Source organism: Condylura cristata, unplaced genomic scaffold (genome assembly GCF_000260355.1).
Source record: "Condylura cristata isolate star-nosed mole 26May11 unplaced genomic scaffold, ConCri1.0 scaffold00031, whole genome shotgun sequence".
Lineage (NCBI taxonomy): Eukaryota > Metazoa > Chordata > Mammalia > Eulipotyphla > Talpidae > Condylura > Condylura cristata.
This window is the reverse complement of record NW_004567132.1, coordinates 20,249,606-20,262,134: the sequence shown is the minus strand read 5'-3', so window position 1 is coordinate 20,262,134 and position 12,529 is coordinate 20,249,606. Positions and strand designations below refer to the sequence as shown.

At 44.3% G+C, this 12,529-nt stretch overlaps 2 protein-coding genes across 2 annotated transcripts; one reads left to right on the top strand and one right to left on the bottom strand.

Moving 5' to 3' along the window:
• The first annotated feature begins 768 nt into the window (after positions 1 to 768).
• LOC101635026 (lithostathine-like) lies at positions 769 to 2,816 on the top strand. The gene is made up of 5 exons (XM_004691372.1): positions 769 to 853; positions 1,311 to 1,429; positions 1,634 to 1,771; positions 2,337 to 2,463; positions 2,749 to 2,816. Exons 1-5 carry the CDS (start codon positions 769 to 771, stop codon positions 2,814 to 2,816), a joined length of 537 nt encoding a protein of 178 aa, XP_004691429.1.
• Positions 2,817 to 9,407: 6,591 nt separating this feature from the next.
• On the bottom strand, positions 9,408 to 11,433 carry LOC101634798 (lithostathine-like). Its single transcript, XM_004691371.1, has 5 exons — positions 11,349 to 11,433; positions 10,773 to 10,891; positions 10,449 to 10,586; positions 9,700 to 9,826; positions 9,408 to 9,475 (listed from the first exon to the last, which is right to left on the bottom strand). The coding sequence occupies exons 1-5, from the start codon at positions 11,431 to 11,433 to the stop codon at positions 9,408 to 9,410; spliced, it is 537 nt and encodes a 178-aa protein (XP_004691428.1).
• Between the last annotated feature and the right edge of the window lie 1,096 nt (positions 11,434 to 12,529).

Genomic DNA, 12,529 nt, shown 5'->3' with positions numbered 1-12,529 from the left:
TGCTTTAACCCGCTGCGCCACCAGGGAGGGCCGGGACCCCATTTTTAATTATAATATTGATCTTCATTTAATCACACAGGAAAGCTTAAAACATCTATTCATGCTTAAAAAAGTAAGATCTTGAAACTGCTACATAAAAGCACACCGCTATTTCCCTTAACTATCCGATGCCATGACATATTCTAAAATATGCATGGAAATTATACTTCTAATACATCGTTTTTAGCAAGGTTGAAAACGGTGGGGGAAAGTCCTAACATCTTTGCCGAAACACCTGCCTTGAAAAATCATGTCCTTTTATCAGAGAGAAACAATACACCTGGCCACACCCTGTATTTGGCTGTCAGAGGATCCCCTGGCCAGGACAGGCCCTTTCCAGGAGATCTTCCTTCTGCTGCTCCTGCTGTTTGATTTGCGGTTCCTCCCTCACCTCCTCTTATAAAAGCCCAGAATTTCCTATCCTGTTAAACCACTGCAGAGCCCAGCCAGACTGGTAAGTGGGAGCTGAGGGGAAATGAGTCCCACGGCATAGGTTTGGGGGTGCGTGCCTCACAGTACAAGGAGCCGGGATCTCAGTGTGGTGATCCTGGGGGGCTTGAGCAGAGCAGTGTGCAGACATTCAGGTTCCTTGAGAACTCTGGAAGGGCTGCCGCCGAGAACAAGTGTCTCTAGGGGACCAGACAGAGGACAGGACAGCAGGGAGAAGAGCAGGGTTTCAGGTGTCTCTCTCTGACCAGACCCTTCAGAGACCAGCTGCCTCCTGAAGTCATGGACAGGGTGGTGCGCTCCCGGGCCCTGCGCAGCGTGTCCTGCTCGCTGCTAGCCTGCCTGATGCTCCTGGCTCAGGCCCAAGGTAAGATGACGCTGCCTCTCCGTGAGTGTTCACTTGATGCTCAGGGCCAAGGAAGCAGTTGGGTGACTGATGACGCCTGCGGACACAGTGGCAGGCACCTCCACACAGGGGACAATGAACAGGGGCTGATGGGATTTCCCATGAGGTCAGTGGGCTCTGGATGAGAGGTGGAGCAGGCAGGACTTGAAAGTGCAGCCATCAGACTCAGGGAAGGGGGTTGTGGCAACTGTCAGCCCAGGGTCGGGGGACACAGAGCATCTGAATTAAGAGGAAGAGTGCAAAGCAGAGTTGGTGCCTCCGAGGAGAGTGGGTAAGGTCAAAATTTCTTGGAAATGCTGACAATGGTGAGAGGTTGTCAACAGTTTGGTGTTGCGTCTTCATGTTTTGGCCTGATAAATGTTCTCCAAGGTTGTCCCCACCCAAACCTACACTCCTCTTATTCATTTTCCCACCCCAGGTGAGGACGTGCAGAAAGCACAAGCTTCTTCACGGAACAATTGCCCCGCTGGCTCTATGGCCTATTCCTCCCACTGCTATGCCTTGTTCACAGTACCCAAGACCTGGATGGATGCAAATGTGAGTAGGCGCATAGGCATTTGGGGCTCATGAGTTCACAAGGGGCCCCTGGTGGTACGGGGGACCTCCTTTCTCCAGAGTTTCTTGGGTAGGTGAGCATCCCCTACGTTCCATACATATGCCCCCTCACATCCCACGGCCCTGCCCCACATTGACTGACCTCTCAAGCTCCTCCTCCTCCTCCTCTTGTGTCCTCTCTCACAGATGGACTGCCAGAGACGATTCTCGGGACACCTCGTGTCTGTGCTCACTGGATCCGAGGCATCCTTCGTGGCTGCCCTGATCAGGAACACTATGTTTAGCCAAAGTTATGTCTGGATTGGACTCTATGACCCCACAGAGGTGCGATGACTTCTCTTTCTTTCTGCTACCACTGAAGATGCTGTTGCCCCCAACTATTCTGCAGGAGATGTGTGGAGAAAGCAAAGTCCCTGGTGTAGGTGAAGAGCTTTGCTCTGCAGAAGACCTTCACCTAAGCTGAAGTTCTATTGTCATGTTTTTATGCACTTTGCTCCAAAGCCTCGTCATTCAGTCTCTGGATTTCCAGAGCCTGCACAGACTGTGCAGAGGAAATGCTGCATGAAGTCAGGATGCATTTCCAAGCTGTGGAGCAGACATTTCTCTGAAGCTCTGAGGGCTGTCAGGAATGCACTTGCAATTACTGTAACACCTGTGGCATGCTGCTTGAGGGCTGCCATTGTTTCCTGTGATACTTGAATTGGGATTTCCCCACCGTAGCTAGAGTTTAGGGCAAGTTTCCCAGGAGCAAGCTCTGCCACAGCACCTGGGAGAAAAGCAACCAGTCCTGCCGTTGGGAAGGAGGATCAGGCTCTGAGGTGATGGAATGGAGCTTGAGAATCCTCATGGCCATTCAGCCTCACCTGGTTCCACCCCTCCCACTCCACAGGGTATGCGGCCCAATGCCGGTGGCTGGGAATGGAGCACCCGTGATATCGTGAATTACCTTGCCTGGGAGAGAACCCCCCCATCTACCCCATCCTCTGGCTACTGTGGAGCTGTGTCAAGAAGCTCAAGTAAGAACTGGGACTGGCCACTTTCTGCCCCCAAATTTCCATTCCATCACCCCCTATTTCTGAACCTGACCTTAAGCATATCTCAACCTATTGAGAATGTCAATTTTAGATGGGAGAGTTTAGCTCTCTTCCATCCCTTCTCATTTCTTCTTTCCTTCAGCTTCCTCTCCACAGAGCAACACATGGGTGCATGACAGAGAGACCTGATCCTAAGCAGAGTTTGGAAGTTCTTTCCAGTAGGTGACAAACTCGACCAGTCTATTCACTTGGTTCTTCTCTCTGCAGGTTTTAAGAAATGGAAAGATTACAACTGTGAATTTAGCCTCGCTTATGTCTGCAAGTTCAAGAACTAAGTTGGACTCCTTTCACTGAGTATTTGTCAACTTATCATGGACCTGGAACCAATGTGAAGACCTCCCTCCCCCAGGGAGGTCATATTCTCCCTAGACCCTCAGACTGACCCATTCAATCTTATATTCCCTTCTCCCTGCCTTGTTATCTGCATGTGTCCTAAGGCCTGAGGCCTATCTAAGCAGTAATAAACACCTTTGTGTGCACTTGCTTGCTTTTGGGTTTTGTTCTCTGTTTAAATCTTTTAAGGCAAAATGTGTGTGATAGGAAATTGAGTTCTTGCCTCTGTCCAGGGTCATGCAACCTCAAGAACTTCACTGAATGGACATGCCACCCCTGTGTTGATGTGAGGTTTTATTCACATTGAATGTCGGTAGCACAGAGCAACATATCACCCTCCCACACACTAACTTCACATTCCTGTTGTTGGCGAGACTCTTACAACCTCAGTGGAGTATGATGTTTTGAATAGCAGGTCTGATATTATGTGCTATTCATGATCTTTATTGTTGTTGTTTTGAACTTTTTAAACTCCCTTTCACTAAGACTTCATGAAATACAACAGGAAATTGCCTAATTGGACATCAGGTTATTTCATAATTAGAGCATCGCAAGTGTCATTCTCTTCCTAAAACATAATATCTGATCAATTTGAAAACCATCAACATTTCATGGCCTAACACCCCGCTATCTGCACCACCTAATTACTAACCAGTATTTTTCCTTACTTGTGTTGCTGTTGAATCACAAACTGTAGGAATGTCAAAATGTACTGTGAAGTAATTGTTCTTAGGTGGTTTAAGACTAGGATATTCATGGAGTCTTAGGCAGGTCTCCACAGTTTCATGAGTATTACCTTTTGGAATGCAACCAGATTCTTATTGTGAGAGAAAGCAAATATCATTTTCAAATCTGTCCAGACAAGGACACTAAGGAAACAATTTTACTAAGGAAAGAATTTTACAAATCGATGCCTTGATGTGTGAAGATTGCAAAATCCCACAAGATATCAGCAAGTCAAATTCAAATTCTATTTCTCACACATTTCATAAATTCCCTGATATTTGAAACACTTATCTTCTCTCTAAAAAAACTAGTCTCCCTCATATTTGGATCAGAATGGAATTGTGCCAGCTTCTGTATGAACAGCAACTACCAAAATTTGTGAGAAGCTTATTGCCAATATCTGAATTTCCAATAATTTCCTCTTCCAAGCTCCCAATGGTTGGCTGATAGCTAAAATTTACCTTGTCTAAGCAAGAACAAAGAATTCTTTTAGGTTAATATAATTCAGGCTCTTTGGAAGCAAGTAACTTATATTCTAACTCACTCAAGCAAAAGCAGAAACTCTGGGAAGGACACATTTTTGTGATGCTGCTGTGAAATCAGTCTCCCTAAAGGGGTTGGATAGATTTTCCCAATTTGCCTAGAACAGTCCTTTTGTTATTTTGATTTGGAGTTAGAGGTCAGCAAAAGGTCTGCAAGACTTGGGGCTGCTATTGTCATTACATAAACAATGCAGTTTTTGGTTAAGAGCAGTAAGGGCTCAGAGGCCTGGAGAAGCTTCTGTTCCCACCCTAATCATTCACCATTTCCCAGTCAAAGATGAGATCTTCTCTCCTAAATTTCTGTCCATTTTCTAATCAAAGAAATAATCACTACTGTCCCTTTTATGAGCTAGAGGAATGCAGTTTGAATGGAAATTTCATCCAGTTCTAGGTTTAAAGTGTTCTTTCTATCTAAGCAGCTCTTCTTTGCTATTGAATAAGGATTTGCTCACTGCCTCCTAATCTTCTCCCCTCAGTCCTGGAGGACCCAAGGAACAAATCACAGAATAAATATTCCTGGTCTGATTCATTATTCTTTAGCATGTACTCTTCTCTTTATTTATGTTATTAAATTGCTTGTTTTTCCTTTGCTATCTCATCTGATGTAGTTCTGACTCCTGTCAGAGAAGAAACCAGAGGAGTGCTAGATGATCTTTGCTATACTCCAGAAACCCCCAAGTTAGGAAACATGGCTGGCCTCAGGAAGGATTGAAGAAAAGGAAAAAGAAATTCAGAATGTAAGGTCAGTCTCTTCTTTCTTCTCTCTTTATTTCACGGGCTTTCTAATGACTTCTCACCTAGCCCATCAGTTTACTTGTCTTTGGAGCACAAGATTGATCAAAGATGACTAACTCATTAGAATTTTTCCAAACTTTCTACTCAAGGTATTCAAAATTTTAACTCTATTCACATGAATAAATTTATTTTCAGGAGAATACCTGATTAGTTTACTTTGATCTTGGTGTTCATCCCAGTCTATTTATTGAAGAGTTGATATTTACAAAATTAATTTTCTTTACTGGTTCATCAAGTTGTGTCTAAGTCATTGATACATGAAAATGCCATTCTTGTTTCTTGCTGGCGCATGAATAGGAAGAATTCAAGTTGATGCTACTGTTTGGCTAATGCTAAGGAACAAGAACTTTTACCCAAAGATAGCAAAGAGAAAAAAGCAATTGACATTATACTAACAGTTCAGAAGATTATAACCTTGTCCTGATGAATTGGTTTTGACAATTTGTTGTGTGCAGATCACAATCTGAGAATGCTACTATGAGATATCAAGCTACCACTTAAAATTTGAATAGAGCAGAAAAAGTATTACTCTGTCTTCACACACAAAGGTTGATGGAAGGCCACCTTACTTCTTGCTCATTCCTTAATGTTCTACCTGATACAATAAATGGGCTCTCAGATAAGCATTTGCGGATTTGCCTCCTTTGACAAATTTATGATGAAATTGGTTTTCCCAGACTTCTTAATTGTCTGTGGGTTTACTTTTTTCTCTCTTTTCCTTGCATTTTCTCTTCTTTTGACAGGTTTAGGGTCAAGGAAACGAAATCCCAAACAAAAGCAAATAGTGAGAAAGCTGGCCAGCAATGACTCCTCTTCCTCCCTGTGCTGCACCCTGTCCCCTCCCCATTACTCTTTCTGATTCCCCATTTTTGTTTGTCTTTGTGTAAATAAAGGCTGGTGCCTACTGGTCTCCATCGGGCACTAACTTTCACTCCCTCCCCTTTGTGGACGCTCACCCACCTCACCCACCTCCCCTTTTTTTGTTGAACATTGTATATAAATAGGCCTGTAGCTTGCCAAAGGGCAGGACAGTGGTCTTTCAGAAATGAGTCTGCTGCCCTCCTCACTTGTTGACAAATAAAACCACTTTCCTTTTCCTCAAACTCTGTTTCCTTTTATTGGCTGAGGGAAACGGAGACTAGCGTTCGGTAACACTGAATTGCCTATGTATTTACAGATTTTTCCATATTCCCTTTTCATCCTGCCAAAAGATTTAGGTAGCAACTCTGAAATAAACTTTCCTTGGTTTCAATTCTTTCTTTTACCTCAACCATACTTTATTCTCACTAATATTTCTAATTCCTTCAAACACACACGTTTTACTTGTTAATTTGGTTTTGTTTAATCTTACAAGATAATTAGTTAAGCATTCATAGTTTTCCTTACAGGAGTGAGTTATTGGCAGAGATTCAAATATACACATTTGATATTTTCCTTAGCTATCCACTATACCACAATGATTTCTATACTAGGTATATCAGAATTTGATTCACAGAGCTGCCTTCTTTCATTTATTCACACACAAAAATATTTGAGCAATGGTGGGTTAAATTCAAACTTAATCTGTTCACCAAGAGGTGTTTGACTCCTAATTGGAATAAGAAAATGTTAGGATCCGGTGTCACAAGTTCCAAGGAACCACAAAGAATCTGATCAGTAATGCAAACTGCAAGTGGAGTTTTATTAAGCCAGCTAGCTGGGGTCAAGCTTCAGGCACGTGGGCAGAGAAAGCAAGAACCCCAGACAGGGAAGATGCCCCAGATTATATAGCCACTACTTGCGTCATAGCCTGCGCAAAATGGGCCCGAGCCCACGTAATTCAAAGAAAAGCATAATTCAAACTGCACACATAGATTGTGTTGTCATGTTCCAAGAAGTTCTAATCTGCCAGTAGCCAGTACCCTGTATGCCTCGCCCGCCCCGGGTGGCCTCTATAGATAGCATAGATAGAGGTCGTGAGTGTGCCTCGCCCTGCCCGCCCTGTGTGGCCTCTATAGAGAGAGGTCCTGAAACTTTTCTGGTAACTGTCCTTCCTGGTATAGAGTGGGCAGAGGTAGCAAGTACAGAGTACTGCCACAGCAACATGGAGGTCCTCTGGCTCATTGAGCTGGGATCATGCTATCCAACAAAAACACCTGAGGCTGTCCCTAGCCTTTGTTGGAAATCTTTCCTAACCCTTGGGGGAATCTCCTGAATGCAAGCCCAGCCCTTCACCCTCTAAGACCTCCACCTAAGGCCTATTCATTTCAGGGTCCTTCTTCAGAAACTCTTATAAAAGCCCAGTCTGTCTGACTTGACAAAACAAAAAGCCAAAAAGAAAGGTAAGTAGCAGCTGAGAAATGAAAGCCTGGGAAGGGGGCTTTTACCTCACATATTGAGAGAAGGCATAAGAGGATGTCAGTACTCAGAGATAATGGAAGTGTTCCTGGGTAGCCCCAGGGACAGAATGTAATGGAGCTGGAGACACCTGTGGTATTCAGATTTGTTGATTCTAATGCCATTCTCTGAAAAAAGGAAGCACTTTGTTATTGCTATCCCACTGAGGGGCATGCTGACCCCTGTGTTCCCCTAAAGTAGGAGACTCAGAGCCTCAAGAAGGTGAAACAAGTGTCAGGAGTCTGGAGTTGTTTATTAGGACAACCCATGAGTATCTATAGGGTCTGACATGCCTTGTACATGTAGAAAAACAGGAAATGTACCTGACATGGGGGTGGGGTGCATGTTTGTACAGTACCTTCTGGCTTCTTGCAGTTTCTGCTAAAAACAAGTTAGTGGGCTGCAGCTGTTTGCAGGACAGAGTGCACTGTGCTTTGCTGGGTTGGCCTTACTGGGGAGTGTGTTCACCCAGGGTGGACAGGTACACTTGAGGTCCTGTCAAGTTAGCCAGAGCACTTCTCTGTGAAATGGCTGAATCAAGACTGCAGTGGTTATTACATAAAATGAGGCTGCCAGAAATTATGGAAATAATTGTAAAAATAAAAACTTTTTTTTTTTTTTTTGGTGTTGTGGAAGTTCAGTCAAAGATCTAAATGGAAGAGGTACCAGAAAACAGTTGGAAGTATTTTAACAACAAAATAAATGAAGCATTATTGAATTGCAACTCAGTGAGAATATGGGTTCTGGGAGAGAAAATTACTGGAAATCCGGTTACGGATTATATACAATTTCTTTTGCGAATTTTAGGTAGTAGTGGTCCATCTACAAACTGACACAATCCTACCTTTTGATCCAAATTTCAGTGAGATTAGTTTTTAGGGAGAGATGATAAAAGAATATAAATATTAGTGGACAGGGAATTTATCAAATGTGTACAAATAGAAACATGGACTCCTTGGAAGAAATGAAATGACGGAAGTTTTGATGGGATAGAACAGCTAAGAAGGGTGGAGTACTAGAAACTGCCCAACAATTTCTGCTCTCAATTTCCATTGAGAAAGTTACGTTAGAATTTACCAGGAGAAGAAAATGTAGGAAATGTGGTTAAAGGGAACACCTATATAAAAATGGCCAAAAAGAAAATTCAAGATCAGAACCAATAATGTTTTATATAAACAAATAAGAAAAAATGTTTTTCTCACAACAAGACTCTATTTGGGTTGCTAAAGTTAACATCCGTGAAATCTTGGAGACCTCCCTAAGATTTGGGCACTAGAAATTTCTTAAAACACCCAAAGTTATTACTCAAAAATACCATTGATGTTCTTAAAGGTTGTGAAATAAGCAACTCTTTTAGATTAGGGAAAATGCTAGTAAGATTTCTATATATTGAAGAGGCTGTTCATATATTAGGATAAATATCCAAAGAAAACATCATCATTGCTTTCAAATTGGTCAACTTTCTTGTTTCATGTTTTAGAATGCCAGTGAAAATACTTTAATTACGAGTGCTGTACCCTGAAACCCAAAGAATCTATTTCCCACTGTATTTTATAAAAGTCTTACTCAAAGCTAGTTTAGAAAAAAAAAAAAAGATTGTTTACAGTACATGATTTCAGAGCTGTTATTCAACAAACATCACACACCAGCAGGAATGTACAATGGAGTCTGTAGAGAGCAATATGTTGCTCTGTGCTAGACACAGACAGTCTGTACGTGAACAGAACTTGCACACACATCACAAACACATGGGTGATATTGAGCATTTAGTCATTTTCTGGGGGTTGCATGAAATCGACAAGCAAGACCTTGATTTCCTCTCACACTCCGTTTTCCTTCAAATGTAATGTGAAAACAAAACGCAAACATAAACAAGTAAGCACTAAGGTGTTTATTACTGCTTAGATAGGCCTCAGGCCTTAGAACACATGCAGTTCCACGAAAGGTTGCAACAGGGATGGGAGGAAGGAATATTAGATTGAATGGGTCAATCTGAGGGTTTAGGGAGAATATGACCTCCCTGGAGGAGGGAGGTCTTCACATTGGTTCCAGGTCCATGATAAGTTGACAAATACTCAGTGAATGGAGTCCAACTTAGTTCTTGAACTTGCAGACATAAGGGAGGCTTAATTCACAGTTGTAATCTTTCCATTTCTTAAAACCTGCAGAGAGAAGAACCAAGTGAATAGACTGGTCGAGTTTGTCACTCATGTGTTGCTTTGTGGGGAGGAAGCTGAAGGAAAGAAGAAATGAGAATGGGTTGGAGAGAGCAAACTAAAATTGCACTCTCAATGGGTTGAGAAATGCTTAATTAAGGTCAGGTTCGGAAATAGGGGGTGATGGAATGGAAATTTGGGGGCAGAAAGTGGCCAGTCCCAGTTCTTACTTGAGCTTCTTGACACAGTTCCACAGTAGCCACTTTCTGGGCTAGTTGGGGGGGTTCTCTCCCAGGCAAGGTAATTCATGATATCACGGTTGCTCCATTCCCAGCCACCGGCATTGGGCCGCATACCCTGTGGAGTGGAGGGTGGAACCAGGTGAGGCTGAATGGCCATGAGGATTCTCATGCTCCATTTCATCACCTCAGAGCCTGATCCTCTTTCCCAACAGCAGGACTGGCTGCTTTTCTCCCAGGTGCTGTGGCAGAGCTTGCTCCTGGGAAATTTGCCCTAAACTCTAGCTACGGTGGGGAAATCCCAATTCAAGTATCACAGGAAACAATGGCAGCCCTCAAGCAGCATGCCACAGGTGTTGCAGTAATTGCAAGTGCATTCCTGACAGCCCTCAGAGCTTCAGAGAAATGTCTGCTCCACAGCTTGGAAATGCATCCTGACTTCATGCAGCATTTCCTCTGCACAGTCTGTGCAGGCTCTGGAAATCCAGAGACTGAATGACGAGGCTTTGGAGCAAAGTGCATAAAAACATGACAAGAGGCAATAGAACTTCAGCTTAGGTGAGGGGCTTCCACAGAGCAAAGCTCTTCACCTACACCAGGGACTTTGCTTTCTCCACACATCTCCTGCATCTCCTTGTTCCTAGGTCTCTAGGCTATTTCCTGGGCAGGTTAGGGGACAGAGAGTAGTTGCGGGCAACAGCATCTTCAGTGGTAGCAGAAAGAAAGAGAAATCATCGCACCTCTGTGGGGTCATGGAGTCCAATCCAGACATAACTTTGGCTAAACACAGTGTTCCTGATCAGGGCAGCCACGAAGGATGCCTCGGATCCAGTGAGCACAGACACGAGGTGTCCCGAGAGTCGTCTCTGGCAGTCCATCTGTGAGAGAGGACACACGAGGAAGAGCTTGAGAGGTCAGTCAATGTGGGGCAGGGCCGTGGGATGTGAGGGGGCATATGTAGGGGATGCTCACCTACCCAAGAAACTCTGGAGAAAGGAGGTCCCCCGTACCACCAGGGGCCCCTTGTGAACTCATGAGCCCCAAATGCCTATGCGCCTACTCACATTTGCATCCATCCAGGTCTTGGGTACTGTGAACAAGGCATAGCAGTGGGAGGAATAGGCCATAGAACCAGTGGGGCAATTGTTCCGTGAAGAAGCTTGTGCTTTCTGCACGTCCTCACCTGGGGTGGGAAAATGAATAAGAGGAGTGTAGGTTTGGGTGGGGACAACCTTGGAGAACATTTATCAGGCCAAAACATGAAGACGCAACACCAAACTGTTGACAACCTCTCATCATTGTCAGTATTTCCAAGAAATTTTGACCTTACCCACTCTCCTCGGAGGCACCAACTCTGCTTTGCACTCTTCCTCTTAATTCAGATGCTCTGTGTCCCCCGACCCTGGGCTGACAGTTGCCACAACCCCCTTCCCTGAGTCTGATGGCTGCCCTTTCATGTCCTGCCTGCTCCACCTCTCATCCAGAGCCCACTGACCTCATGGGAAATCCCATCAGCCCCTGTTCATTGTCCCCTGTGTGGAGGTGCCTGCCACTGTGTCCGCAGGCGTCATCAGTCACCCACCTGCTTCCTTGGCCCTGAGCATCAAGTGAACACTCACGGAGAGGCAGCGTCATCTTACCTTGGGCCTGAGCCAGGAGCATCAGGCAGGCTAGCAGCGAGCAGGACACGCTGCGCAGGGCCCGGGAGCGCACCACCCTGTCCATGACTTCAGGAGGCAGCTGGTCTCTGAAGGGTCTGGTCAGAGAGAGACACCTGAAACCCTGCTCTTCTCCCTGCTGTCCTGTCCTCTGTCTGGTCCCCTAGAGACACTTGTTCTCGGCGGCAGCCCTTCCAGAGTTCTCAAGGAACCTGAATGTCTGCACACTGCTCTGCTCAAGCCCCCCAGGATCACCACGCTGAGATCCCGGCTCCTTGTACTGTGAGGCACGCACCCCCAAACCTATGCCGTGGGACTCATTTCCCCTCAGCTCCCACTTACCAGTCTGGCTGGGCTCTGCAGTGGTTTAACAGGATAGGAAATTCTGGGCTTTTATAAGAGGAGGTGAGGGAGGAATGCTAATCAAACAGCAGGAGCAGCAGAAGGAAGCTCTTCTGAGAAGGGCGGGGGGCCTGGCCAGGTGAGCCAAATACAGGGTGTGGCCAGGTGTATTGCTTCTGTCTGATAACAGGACATGATTTTCCAAGGCAGGTGTTTCGGGAAAGATGTTAGGACTTTCCCCCACCGTTTCCATCCTTGCTGGAAAACGAGTTCATAAAGATGTAATAGAAGTATAATTTCCATGCATATTTTAGAATATGTCATGGCATTGGATAGTTAAGGGAAATAGTGGTGTGTTTTTATTTAGCAAATTTCAAGATCTTGCTTTTGTAAATATGAATATGATTTTTAAACTTTCTGTACAATTTAATGAAGATAAGTTAATATTATAAATGGTGACTTAATAGCATTAATGACTATAGAGATAGTTGCAGTGACAATCTCTATTGAGCTTGAGTGAAGGAGTCATTTCAAGCCTGTTGCTTCATTGTTATAGAAAAGTGTAAAGGTGCATGGAAAAATCTATAAATCCATAGGCTAGTCAAGATTTTTAAGGATTAGCAGATAATAGACTTGCCTTTCCCCTACCTTGTGGAGTAAACATTATCTCATTGTTTCTCAGTTCATGTCAAACCTAAGCTGGTAGTTTGATGGTAGCATTGCATCCTTTTAACACTGTGACCTGCGTACTATGGGTGTCTTCAACTGAACAGTTTTTCTGTCATTATTTAAACTATAGTGAAATGTCATTTGCTCTTACA